General features: G+C 45.0%; 1 protein-coding gene across 1 annotated transcript; it reads right to left on the reverse strand.

The window, feature by feature from the left end:
* Positions 1-1984: 1984 nt before the first annotated feature.
* On the reverse strand, positions 1985-13441 carry LOC119433162 (uncharacterized). The gene is made up of 6 exons (XM_049659037.1): positions 13335-13441; positions 10556-10597; positions 8313-8375; positions 7396-7455; positions 3286-3358; positions 1985-2419 (listed from the first exon to the last, which is right to left on the reverse strand). Exons 1-5 carry the CDS (start codon positions 13426-13428, stop codon positions 3288-3290), a joined length of 330 nt encoding a protein of 109 aa, XP_049514994.1. The 5' UTR covers positions 13429-13441; the 3' UTR covers positions 1985-2419; positions 3286-3287.
* Between the last annotated feature and the right edge of the window lie 854 nt (positions 13442-14295).

Below are 14295 nucleotides of genomic sequence, written 5' to 3' on the forward strand. Positions count from 1 at the left end.
CCCGAAAGTGTGCCGTACAGCGGCTTTGCCTCAACATGTCTATATCTACGGCGGTGCACTCTTTACAGGAGTAGAGTGCAATGCGGTTATTAAGGCGAAAGTCTGAAAAATCCATTGGCCGGCGTTAGCGAAAAAACTGATTGGAATGATATAAAGTGATATGAAGTGATATAAAGTGATAAAACGCAGTAGAAAGAGCTGAGCTGTGTGGCATGATAGTGTTTACATATTAAGATGTGTTCAAGTCTCAGAAAAAAATCGCGTCACGTGCTCCGAACGTCAGGTGCAAATTTATGCGCAGGTGTCAACTGCCCCATTGAGCGAAGTGCAGCTCCACTAACGTGAAACCTGGGGACGTGCGAAGCATGCCGTGATGCACCGCTAATGGGCTCATACTGCCTTAAGCAATGGCTCATAACCCTGTAAACGCGGCCTCCCCATTACGACGACAGAAGAGAAGTGAAATTCTACGCTGGAATGATGAGCGGCAACGCGGCCAGCCGTGGAAGACGACGACGAATGCGGGAGCAGTGGCACGAGCGCGTGCCGAGCGCGAGCACGAGCCGCTTGCTTTACTACGACTACGACTACGACGACGACAGGAGACGCCGACAGCCCGAGCGCATAACGCGCTCGATCGCACCTAGAATTTGCCGTCTGGTGTTATGGCACCAAAATAGACGGGGCCACTTTGATGGTCGAACCAACCACCTTTGGCGTAAAGTCAAAGTTAATTAGGGTTCATTTAAATAAGATACAGTTAATTAAGGCACTCGAACCCACGACCTTTGGCGGGTGTCGAACCTATGACTTTTCGTGTTAATTAAGCTAGGTGAAGTTAATTAAGGCACAGTCAACTAAGAGGGAGGTAATTAAGGCACTCGAATACTCGACTTTTGACGTTAATTAGGGCGAAGGTAATTAAGCTAGAGTTAATTAAGGCACTCTAACCCACGACCTTTGGTGGTAGAAAATAATTGGAAGTAACAACGCATTCGAATCAGAATCAAGGAATTTAATTAATGTCTCGTGAGCGCGCAGTCTATCGCTTTCATCATCTTTAGCGTATGCTAAAGTGATCACTGTCGACTTTTCTTTACTATATCGGCGGTAATTGATGATTGTGATGATATGCACGTATATCATCACAATCATCAATTAGCGCCGATGTAGTAAAAGAAAGACGGTGATCACTAACTTAAACCTTTCAGTTCAAAACGGTTCATGGAAGCGCGAGCGGGTCGAGCCACGCAAGCGTCTAGTCGAGTTCGGCCAAACCACCTGCAAGGGGTGCGTTGATTAGCTAAACCGCCTATGGCAACGTAATTACGCAGTCGGCTCAAGCCAACAGCCAAGCTGAGTCAGCTCGCCTTCTGACTCAACCAGCTTGCGTTGAGTTCATGGAAACAATGCTACAGCGGTACAGAGGAGGAGGAGGAATAAACTTTACTTTTGTACAGCAGATTTGTGAGACCTAGGCCTCTCTACCTAGATGACGGCCTCGAGCCCTTGGGCTCTGGCGGCATCTTCGGCCTGTTGGATTGCTTTAAGTTGGTCTTCCGGTGCAGAGCTGAGCAGCGCGGCCTCCTACTGCTCTCTGGTCTGGTGCGTTTTATTCTGAGTGTGTGTCCCGGGACAAGCCCAAACCATATGTTGTAAGTCCGCCCTTTCTTGACAGAATCTGCATCTATCGGTGTAAAGTTCTGGATAGTAACGGTAGTAGGCCACCGGGTTCGGATATGTATCTGTTTGTAACAAGCGCCATGCCGTCGCTTGCCGTCTGCTTAGCGAGGAGTGTGCCGGGGGGAAATGGGGCCCTTCCCAATTTAAAGTATTTGGTGATCTCGGTAAAGCTGGTCATCCGGTCTCTCTCCGTTCCCAGTATTTGCGTGTCACCTCCGTCAGTTCTCGAGCCAGGTTGTGCACAAACATTTTCGCGTGTGTATCGCAATATAACACGCCAGAGAACAACATTAAACGTGGCAGTGTTTAAGGTGTTCGCCTAATCCCTCACAACCTCCGTTTCATATGAACATACGTTCGGTAGAAGATCGAATACAGCACGGAGTAGCCCGATTTACCGCTTCACTGGACAGAGACATGTTTTACACCCAATTGCTGTTATGAGCTCTTCTACCCCTAAACTAAATGTATGCTACACCCTGAACGCATAGTCAATATCAGCAGCCAGACTATCAGAAAAAATAAAATATCTCTCAACATTCAGCGTTCGAATCCCGAGTCCTACATTTAGCATTTCTCTTTATTTACAACAATATCGTTAAGAATTGGTGACGACGTACGTTAGATGTAAACACATATTTGCATTTTTTTAAAGAGAGAGAACGCATTGGCGAAGGCGACGCCGAACGCTGCGCGGCTCCACAATTGCCGGCGTCAACGTCGCCGGCGACTGTACCTGCAAGCGCAGACATAAAATGGTCTGTTGTGAGAAAAGTGCCATAACAGCGGGCATGCTATGCTGACGCCTGTTCTCTTTTATACAAAATCAAATTCAAGCTTATCTTTCTTTTAGTTTACGATATAGTGCCCCCCGGCCTGCGACCATGCTAACCACTTCCTGTTGTCCCTCACTTCTTTCTCGTCTCCCCCCCTTGCCCGGGTTACCCCCTTGCCCGGGTTACCGAGCTTGTGCTTCGACTTCATTACTATATATATATATATATATATATATATATATATATATATATATGCATCCCCGAAGGTTCGTTTTACAACGAACGCTCGTAGGCACCGGTACCTACATTGCACTCCGCATTATCTACTGCAGCATCCCATCTCTGCCGCAAAAAACAAAGCTGAAAAAAAATGTATATATATATACAAATAACAAAGCTGAAAAAAATATATATATATATGTTTTTTTTTTTCAGCTTTGTTTTTTGCGGCAGAGATGGGATGCTGCAGTAGATAATGCGGAGTGCAATGTAGGTACCGGTGCCTTCGAGCGTTCGTTGTAAAACGAACCTTCGGGGATGCTTAAATTCCCCCGTTGCACGGGCGAATTCATTGTAGATAGTCTTCGCTGTAGTGGCGTGCACAACACACATGTAACATTGGATTTTGGACGGGCCATACGGAATCCTTCGTTATACAGGTAGTGGCGTTCATTGTAGTGGCGTTCTTTGTTGAGGCGTTCGACCGGGCGTATTTTGTGCAGCTCATCCCGCCCTCTCCCCCGCTCACTCTATGCTATCTTCGAGCCTGTGAGGTAATACCCGCATGAATTAATTAATTAATTAATTAATTAAATTGCTCTCTTACCATTACACGTAGTCCAGCGCGACTGCTGACGGATCGTCTAAGCCGCTTATGTTCCTGGGTTCGCCTTGGACATCTGAAGGCATGTCATGCGTGTGGAGAACAATGGGTTGGAGTTCCGCCGCCCTTTTAAGGCTCGTATTGTCGCAACAAGAGCATGAAATTTCCTCGAGCACATGTTGGTGTACCGCTGAAAACCGTAGACTAACATGTGCACCCGACTGTCATGCGACTGCATGCAAGTGCCCAATAAGCGGACGCTTAAAGATCAGCGCTAAATCGGTTTAGGCCGGCAATGGATTCTTCTTGAAAACTTCATCTTCACTCATGTGGCACAAAAACAACTGCTCTATGTAAGCGGATAACATCTTCCCTTTTCTAAGTTTCGCACCGACTCCAGCGCCATACGTCACGTGACGTCACAGATTACAATGCACTTGGGCTACTTGGGCGGGAAAAAAAATATTTCTGCGGTTTTATACGCGCCAAAGCCGCAATATGAATAAGAGGCACGCTGCAGTGAGCCCACTCCGAAGTAATGTCGACTACCTGGTGGGGTTCTTTAACGCGCGCATAAATCCGAGTACACGAGCGCTTTTGCATTTTCCTCCCTTATAGAAGTTCGGTCGCGTGGTCCGAGGATCGAAACCCCCGACCTCGCTTGGAACGACGAAACGGCGCTTTCGAACGAGGACATGGAAGAAACAAAAGAGAATCGCTCGTGTGTTTCGTATCGACTATTGCCCTGTTTCTAAATCGCCGTTTCTTCGCACAACATGCCAGCCGATACCACTCTGTTGATTACAACTAATTTACTCGCGCGCGTGTGTGCATGCGCTCGTTTTTTTTTTTTTTTTTTTTTTTTGCGGCAGGAGAGTTATCCAAACTTGCTACGTTAAGTTGTTCCTTTACGCTGGAATGCGTTCCCTGTTCACTGATATGAGCTCTTTGTTGATTACAATTAATTTAATCGTGTTACGGCGCGGTAGCCAATTGGATATAGTAGCTTTGTGCTGCTGAGCTCTCTGTCAGGGGTTCGACCCCTGTCGCGACGGCCACGTTTCGATGGGGACAAATGCGAACACACTCGTGTACTTCGATATAGGTCGCCGTTAAAGAAAGGCAGGTGGTAAAAATTAATGCAGACTTTCATCACCATACTACCCGCCTCATATTCGTATAGGGGCAGATAGTGATACCTACCCAGATATGAATAGGCATAGGTAGTGATAGGAGGTAGATAGAGAAGTTTTGAGGAAGGTAAAAAAGAAAAGATTATGGAGATGTATACAAAAAAGTTGCAGTGGCTTAGCTCGGCTATGCCAGGATATACGTAGCGTTAGCAAAGGTTCAGCTGATTATTCTTAGCTTTCCTGGTTGTCTCCTACGCTCAACCGCTAATTGCCAGGCAACTACTTCGGGATCCGATGAGTCAAGCTTCTCCGTTCTTCTGCGCTGTTGAGCAGCATTTGCGCTCTCCTTCTCCATGGCTATACCACACTGGCAAACGCCAGTCAGAAGCGCAGCGGCTCCAGCGCAGTGTCAGACGGCGACTGCACAGCGAGCGAACGCGCGCCGGCGCCAGTGCGTCTACCACGGCTACGACGTCACTCCTCTGGAATGCGCAGACCGGCGGTGGCGGAGTGCGCGAGAGGTGCCGGCTCCGGTGGCTCCGGTGCGCAAGCCCTGTGACATCACTGATCCTTGCTCATGCGCAGCACGGCTTTTGATGTGCCGCGCGAAACGGGCTTGGCTAGGCCAGTGTACAAATGCTAGAATGAAAAACGTGTGCAGCATACCTCATTAAATCGAGCAGGCTAGGTGACTATATGTCACCGCCCCTTTTTAAAGGACATGTCAATAAATCATCATCATCGTCATATCGGGATTCTGCCACGTAAAACCACTTAATCAATCAATCAATCACTCAATTTTGATCACTCGTTTCGATCACTCAGAATTAATCAATTTTGATCACTCGTAAACAATTACATCACTGTAAGAGTGGTCACTTTTCAATTGCAGAAGAAATAGTTCACAACACAACTTCGCACATCCTCTATAGCGTCCCATTAAATATGTGGCCGAAGTTATGAACTTTCTTGATAGCTTAAAGAAAAAGCCTAAGTAATTTTATACTTTAAATGCTCAAAATTCCGAGCCTCACGTCACTGCGGGAAAGATTACAAAAATTAAGTGCTGTCTGTAACAGGCCCAGTTACGCAACGACTGTGTCGTTGTCACTGCATAAGTCATCAGACTCATCACGATTGGTTGGTGGCCAATCGTGATAGCCTGGCCCTTCAGGTACGAGCCCTCGTGACTTACGAAGAAAACAAAGACCAATATAACCCAAGAAATGATAACACACGCAGGTGATACGAAGCCTGATAAGTGTCGCGCGTTCGAGTTCGCGAACAAAATGCGTACGTGGCTGTGATGACGTCATTGCCGCGTTGAGAATGTTCAGAACACGCTTTCCGTCCGTGTTGTGTCCAAAAAGATCTGGACAGGGGGTTGCATCGCGTCCAGTTTCCCCTTTGTTGTGTGGCGACGGATTTCTGCCGTTTTAACAGCGGAGCTGTTTAAGCTTTTCGTTTCCGCGCGTAGCATTCGCAAAAACTCGCCTAGCGATGACGTCACTGCGCGCAGCTGCGCTTTGCTTCAGCTTGCGATAGCCAATCGATAGCCAATCAATAGCTTATCAATCAATAATCAATAAATTCCGGAAAATGCTGGGGATGACTTGGTAATGCTTGGCCTAGCCCAAATACGTGGCCAATACCTTACGATAGCCAATCAATAACTAATCTATAATCGATCAATAATCAAGGAGTCCACTATATCCACATCCACACACTCACGACCGCATTCACGATGCATAGTTGGTTATATCAAGGCAGGCCATCACCCTCCGTGTGGACACTGGTCCTGACTATTCCCAGGCTGCCTTGCGAAATTCCGGAAAATGCTGGGGATGACTTGGTAGTGCTTAGCCTAGCCCAAATACGTGGCCAATACCTTGCGATAGCGAATCGATAGCCAATCAATAGCTAATTGATAGTCGATCAATATTTAATAAATTCCGGAAAAGCATAACCCGTAAGGCCAGGACCAGTTAGGTGCCGATCAGCTCCGCTGTTTCATTAGCCTTGCGTCACTAGTGCAAGCTACGCTAATTATTATTAATAGGCAATCAAACAGCCCCGATCAATTGTAAAAATGTGTGAAGCCATATCATCACGAAAAGCGGGTGCGAGTGCCGATTCCAGGCTTCACTCTGACATCGGCACAGTCTATTTTTTATTCAGAATCTCGTTTAATGTTTTTTTTTCGGCAACATATTAACAACATCCTATCATAGGCAAGCTAGGATGTTAACTTGAACGGTAACAAATGGCGCGATCACCACTTTGTTAGGGGCGACAGGCACACACGAAAAAAAAAAGGGGGTTAGCATTTTATCAAAAAAAGATAAAAGGCTCGACTAGTTAGCGTATTTAACTAATCAGCAAGAAAATTAGAACACCTAACCTCTTCTCTGTCATCCACCGTTCGCATTAATCCAGTTTCTAAAGAATCGCAACTTTATCTCGAGATCTGTACTTCGAGACGTTTCTCGTAATCTTCTCGGAAACACCTGGTATCGGGAGTTCCTATCGGTATCAGAAACACAAGCTGTATCGGGAATTTCTCGCGGTGCTCTACAATTTTCTCATTGACACTTTTCATCTAATTATAATACTTGAGAAGTTGATTATTTATTAAGACTCATTATCTAATTGGGCGGAATGCAGAAAAATAATCCGAGTATCTCCAAGCGACGGCAAGCAACATTACCTTGGTTCTGTCCAGCTACGTGGCCATTTGCACATTTTTAAAGTTTGGCCCAAGTTAAGTGAAACACCCTGTGTGACGTCACGATAGTACGGGAACTTCAAGACGGTGTCGCTACCTGCCTTCCGTTATCGCGTCTTTTGCTAGCTTACCAAGGCTCCCTTTCCAGTAATGATAGCTCTTTTTAGTTAATTGTGGAAGGCTGATATATAGATCTTAAAAATTATTTTGTCCCGAGTGTCCCTGAAACACGTGCGCCCAAGACGTTGCACTCACTTTCTTCGACGCTTTCGGTGTCTTCTGCGAACACGATGGAGACTGGAGGCTTTCCGGAGCCTGAGAAACAATATGGCCGCAAGAAACAAAAATATTACGCAAGGTAATCACTGAATAACGCGTCGTAGAATTACATTCTCCGTGAGCCATTTCCACAGAACACCGGCACATTCGTAACCGTGACAAAGATGGTCACGTGGGTTCACCACAATGGCGTACAACACATACACACACACACAAGACACGCGATCGGTCAACTGTGACAGCGGAATCACCAACACTTGGTACTGGGAAACGGCAGAAAACAGGGAGCTTCTTTGCACAACTCTAGCATGGAATTACTATTATCAACTACGTGACTAAAGCAACAGCGAGTTGCTTTATTACTTCATTTCGTTTAAATATACAGTTATACTGTTTATAAGTGGCCCGAAAACCGGACCCCACGAACATGGCCCTAATCAATCTGAAGTTGCCAAATAAGACCTTGTCTTCAAAACGAAAAAAAAAAAAAAGGAACGCGTCAAACGAGCCGGTTTAAAACGCCAACCGACGTGTTGTGCAGTGAAGGCGAAACAAAGAGATGCCGTGCGCAACCTTGCGAATGTGCAATTCAAAAAACATTTTCTCACTTAAATACATTGGCAGCAAAGCATGCTATAAAATGCCTATTAGGCCATATATTTACTTGGACCGCTACGTTGTGACAATGGAGCCACAAATTGAGTCGGAACGTCATTTTCCCCCATTTTTTGTCATGATTTTAGGAGAAAGTTTGGCCTTGATTCGTTCTCATAGTATGTTTATCATCTACTACGCACACATACCAAGCGTATACGTTGTGAATATATTCTTCATGGAATAATTCTTCATGGAGCGATTCAGCTCTTTTGCACACGGGCGTGTTCGCTACTCACTGTCATCCCAGAAGTTTCCTCCCGGCATTTCGTGGAATGGAACTCCTCCGCTGATATTTTCCGCTAAAAAAAGCGGTAAGAAAACATACTACAATCATAAAGTAAAAGCAATAACTAATAACGGGAAAATGAATTATAATTAAAAAAACCTCCTCGCGTATCAACCAAATGTAGCAAATAAATGATGAAGCTGACGAAATAATGGGAGAAATAATTGAGATTTCCTTAATGCAGCAATGTTAATGGAAAGGAAAGTGGTAGACAGCTTGCCGCGATTGGGAGCCAAGCCCGCATCCTCCACATGACGGGGGTGATGCTCGACCATTTGAGCTTCGGCGGCCGTTGAACCCTTTCCCCCCTGTATATCTCCTCTCTCTCTCTCACACACACACACACACACACACACACACACACACACACACACACACACACACACACAAGTGCGTGCGTGCGTTTCACTTTAGAACAAAACAGTGCGTTCGCAAAGACAGCGCGTTTCATTAGCACAAAACAATGCGTAAAGTGCGTTCCAATTTAGCACAAAACGCGAAGCGGGAAATCAGCACTCGACAGCTCGGTGAAGCCATACACGGTGACACTTTCTTTCGCGTCAACCTGCGCGGTCAAAGAGCACTGCGAAGGTCACGTGGCGAGTACTTCGGCTGCGTCACGTCGTGCGTAAGCGACAGACGAGGCAGCTGCTGACGGACGTCGTCAGAATATCGCTGTATATTACGTCACTTCCTAATGAGCCCAGCTCGGTTCCAATGTTTTTCAGGGGCCCCGGACTGTTGGGCTGCATATTACTGCGGGTTGATGTGGCTCTTCTAGGGCCTCGCTACTTTAATGAAATAGCGCTTGTAACGAACTCCATTTTCTGTCCGGATGATCGAGTAATAACGAAGGTTTACTGTGGCTTTTTGTGGGCTTGTGGCTAGCTCATTCTTGTGGTTCATCCTTAGAACAGCGCGAAAAGAGGGGACGTTAAGAAGCGCTAATCAAGACAGCGCAGAATACATTCCGCATGCTGCCGTACATATGCTAGACCGGACGATGCGTTAACAATGTAAGCATGAACACAAAACGAAGTAAAAAAATATTGCAAATTCACACTAGAGCTGTGAAGACGGATTTGCACATTTCTTTGATAATACCGTCATATCGTGAAGGCATTGCGATCAAGACACACCAAAAACAATTTAGTCTTATCAGATCAATAAAGAAGCATATCGTCTTTCGTCTTTCTGGGGTTTTACGTGCCAAAACCAGTTCTGATTATGAGGCACGCCGTAGTGGAGGGCTCCGGATTAATTTTGACCACCTGGGGTTCTTTAACGTGCACTACAACGCAAGCACACGGGCGTTTTTGCATTTCACCTAAAGAAGCATATAGCTATGCCCTCTATGTAATCCAGCCAAATATCAATTGTCAGTGAAATACACATTGTTTTACATGTGCGTCATGTAAGCTGCAGTGCCTTTCTTTTTCTCTTTTTTTTTGTGTATGATGCTTTGAGCGTTTGTGTTTATTGCCATGAAGTTGGGTATCACCTTATACCGTGTGTTTCACGTAACTTGAGCCAAGGATCTTAAAAATGCCGTAAGCCGCAGCTGGGTGAAATCAAAGACATATTCTTTGCGTCCCGTGGCGATCCTCAGAGTATTTTTATATCCCGCTTAACCAGTCATTACCAAAGATGAATTTCGAACAGCGTGTCAATATTCACCTTATAGATGCCAAGTGCGTTTCGTTACGTAGTAGAGGGGGCTCAGAAACAACCGATGTTGTTTTGTAGCAATTTACCACCTGCGTATAGCGCTTCTTTTCCGGCATTTGAAGAAAACCCGCGAAATATGAAAAGAAACAGAACACGTCACTGCGTTCATGCGCTATCATATTGCAGCGCTATCAACCGTGTTTCGAGCTAACGAAGCGTGTGTTATCTTGGCTATCGCTTATCTGAGACGGCGGCGAGTAAGCGTCTCGTTTGGCGCTCCCAATCATGAACTTTCCCACCACGTATCATCTTCATCACTCCTCACATTCCCACCAATTTTCAGCGCGGGCTTATAATTTTTTCGTTCGCGCAGCTGCGAGCATTTTCCAAACGTTGCACTTATACATGGTGTTCTGCGCACTTGCGACGTTTACGTTTGCGAGATGTTCCATTGTCGCAATAAAGGCTTTACTGTAAAGAGAGGAAGAAGATGAAGAAGGAGAAATGAAACGCTGGAGCACTCACTCGTCGCGTCCTCAATCGTCGGCTGATCCACGGCGTCGTTTGCTGGCAGAGGCAAAAAAAAGAGTGAAAAAAAAAGGTAAATTCAAAGAGCCACTTGTTTGCACGGACACTATGCGACCGGGTCTAGCTGGAAGTTGAGCCTACTTGAAGCAAGCCTATCTAGAAGTCTACAGCGTGAACTGTGCTCATAAATTGAAACACGAACGATTCCGAAACTACCCAACGCTTTTTTTTTTTTTGCATTTCCAGTTTCACCTGCATTTATAAAAGTGGCTTAATTCAGAAACCGACTATCGTTAGAAGTCTACAGCGTGAACTGTGCTCATAAATTGAAACACGAACGATTCCGAAACTACCCCCCCCCCCCCAACGCATTTTTTTTCATTTCCAGTTTCACCTGCATTTATAAAAGTGGCTTAATTCAGACTCCAAAACGTATACACTTGGAACTACTCCGTGCTTTGAAATCGACTATCGAGCGATTACATTGTAAGTGCGCGTAAAAGGGGTCCTTTACTGGGCGCGTTTTAATTTACGAGCACTGTACGTGAATGTCCCGTGTAATTTCTTGCGGACTTAGCATTCAATACATGGAACAAGAGAAATCGTTTTTCTCGGCAATCACTGCACCGAATGTGATTAGGTTTGTTGCATTTAAAAGAGAAAGTTAAAATATACTTAACTGCTGAAGCGGATTCTTGATTGATGCCGTCGATGTTTTTATAAATATTGTTGAAATTCGCACGTTTTCATAAAACGAAACTATCAAGTTTCCAACTCTAGTTCAGCAATGAACAATGACATCAGAATTATGTAAATTGCATCTAATCGTACATCTAAAGCGGGCAAAATTGATGTGTTATACGCGGCTGTTAACTACGCCATTAATGCGTGAGTAGCACATTTGCAAAACTCTTGTAAATATTGTAACACATTCACATAACATATCTATTAATATATCAAATTTGTCCGGTTTGGATGTTCTAACGGATGCCGTGTACGGAACTGCGACGTCTATTCTTGGTGCAGAACTACAAATTTTCGGCGAATGAAAAAAAAATTCAGCTCATAAATCGCTTGCCAAAGTCACTAGAATTTAACGTTTTCTCTCAAATTCATCAAATTTCATTAAAATCAGTTCGGAGCGTATCTCAGTAAAGCATCTCTGTGGTTTACATATATTTGAATAGGTGAAATCGGAGTTCGGCCTGAGCTACAGCTTCCTCTTAAGGCACTGAATAATTACGTCCATTGAAATTTAGTTGTCATTGGATTTTATTTTCACCGGATTTCTTGCATCTTCAGAGTATTTAAAATCGTAGAGTCACAGAACGGATTCGGAATTTTCAACTATTCAGTGAGTTTTTTCAACTTTGCAGAAGTTGACCCCATGCGAGAACTGCGTGCATGAATGGCATATATGAGAAGTTTGATTATTTCGTGTCTAATATACACGAAAAGCCCCTATCTAGCCACTTGAAAAAAAAATATGCCTTGTGTAAAATACTGTCAAATACAATGAAGGAAGTGAATCCCCCATGCATGATGGTACACTAGCACCCCGAGTAATTACCCAGCCGTCTATATCTTCCAACTCGTTTCACTAAAACACTCTTTACACAAATTTTTCAAACTTTCTGCACAGCTCTTATCAGAATTCCACAAATTCAACAGACAACGAAGCCATGAAAAGCCTAAAGCAAATTGGATGAGAGAGCCAGCTGTCACCGTAGCTCCATTGGTAGAGCATCGCTACGATCTGCGGCAAGTTGCCTTTTTTTTTTGCGAACTTTCCTTTTACCTTATCATTACTACATTTCAAACAACAGGCACAGGTAATTTCCTGTATGACTGTCATGTCTTCATTGTCTGTTGGCTTCATGTAGTTGCGCCTAACACAAGGTCGAGCGACTGCTTTTCTTCAGGTTCAATCAGAAATGCCTTCAACATGTAAGCAACACACGTTTTAGATATTACTTTCATCAGCGCTCTTGCGCTTTTCAATGCGCTACCTCGGTGCGATCAAGCGTGCACATAGTGCCAGAAAGGAATACGAGGTATGTGGGGTTCTTTTTAAAAATAAAATTATTGACCTCGTTCCACATAAACTGCGCTAAGTAAGTGGCACATTTTCGCAAATGCGTTTCACTTAATTGGTGGAATATATGCAGAAAGACATTATGATGTTCCGCTCGGTGAAACTTAAGTGTAACGCCGATATTGAGCGTGACATAACAGTCACGGTGGCAAGAAGCTCTACCGAAGGCATAGCCGACTCTCAAGGTCCTTCGTTCCACATATATGTACCACTTAGCAAGGGGGACTTTTTTTTTTCAAGTGCGTTCCACTTATTTGCTGGAACCAGTATGGAACGAGGTTAAGAGTGACAGAGATGAAACATCACTGCGACGCTTCAAAAGTTGTCTTATCGTAACCGCCTCGTGTCATAATATGTGTTGGGAACCTAGATCGCTGCGTGTACACAAAGAAGAAGAAGAGAGCAGCGTTTTTTCTTTTTTTTTTTTTTCTTCAAAGTGAGCCAAAATCGAAACTATGCAAAAAATTGCTCGTATTTGAAACTACACCTTTATACGTTTCGTTCGGGCACCCCGACGAATCAAAATGAGCCAATTTAGGCTGGAAAAACGTGTTTCGCCATTGACAATTAGCGCCTGCACTGCGCAATTATTCGCGTTTTTTCTCCACTCCGCTTCTGATTGACTTGGCGCACTTTGAAAAAAAAGAGAAAAAAACACTGACGTTGGCGCCGTGCACTCACAGGAAAAGAAGACCTTCCAGAGGACGAAACCGCCGACGAAGATGATGACAAGAACGAAGATCACGAGGCCCACGACGGTCATCGCCATTTGCATCTGGTCCGCGCCTTCGGCGATCTGCTGGGCGGCAATGCCGGCCGCTATGCGTTATGCATGCCACAAGAGAGGAGGAAACAACTGCGTAAGCCGAACTCTATATGCAAAAGGTAAGGGACGGCAGGCGAGTGGCTCTTGTCACGGTACAATCACTGCCTTTGTTAGATGTAACATCATTTTTCGAGAACCCTCGTACACCTCCACTAGAGTTCGAGCACCCTATTCGCGCAGCACGGTCAGGGCGAGCATGCTCCACGGTGGGTATCGATTAACTGCGCCTGAAAGCCGGACTGAAAGCACACTAAAGCAAAAGCTGAGTTGTATCAGTAAATCGCCATTTTTACAATACCCCCCAAAATCCCATACTCAATACCCAATACACAATAGCGCAAGATGAGGCTCGAGTGAGAGAGCGCGCACGTCGGGAACAAGAGAGAAAGAGAAAGAGAGCACAGCTGCGCTTCTAGCGGGAGCGGCCAGTACTAGCGTGGCTACGACGGCGCGACGAGGGACAAGGCTCGACTCTAAGGAGGTTCGCCCCTAAAAAGATACCGTATATTTTTCGTTATATATATTCGTTAAGGATCAATTATCGGTACGTAATGCTTACAAGGGATATCATGGCACAATGACTTGGAGTCTCTTTTTAACATAAAGCCACGAACGAATGTAAACCACAAGACACCTGCAGAACAAAGCTGCTACGTGACATGTGCTTCGCGAAAAGCTGCAAGAGTATTTATAGCTGTACTTTGGGGAAGCGGTTGTACTGGTTAGCACCCATGTATTTGGACAAATCATCAAACTACGGACCTAACTTTTTTTTATCTTGCTGTCTGCGCATGTGTGCGCTACGACGTAGCACAT

This window comes from Dermacentor silvarum, chromosome 11 (genome assembly GCF_013339745.2).
Source record: "Dermacentor silvarum isolate Dsil-2018 chromosome 11, BIME_Dsil_1.4, whole genome shotgun sequence".
NCBI classification, from domain to species: domain Eukaryota; kingdom Metazoa; phylum Arthropoda; class Arachnida; order Ixodida; family Ixodidae; genus Dermacentor; species Dermacentor silvarum.

Excerpts from the sequence above, each read along its gene's own strand:
- LOC119433162 (XM_049659037.1), bottom strand. The coding sequence starts at position 13,428 with ATGCAAATGGCGATGACCGTCGTGGGCCTCGTGATCTTCGTTCTTGTC. Across the intron at positions 10,598-13,334 it reads CTGGAAGGTCTTCTTTTCCT|CAAACGACGCCGTGGATCAG; the intron begins GTGAGTGCACGG and ends TGCCTCTGCCAG. Across the intron at positions 8,376-10,555 it reads GACGATTGAGGACGCGACGA|CGGAAAATATCAGCGGAGGA; the intron begins GTGAGTGCTCCA and ends CGCTTTTTTTAG.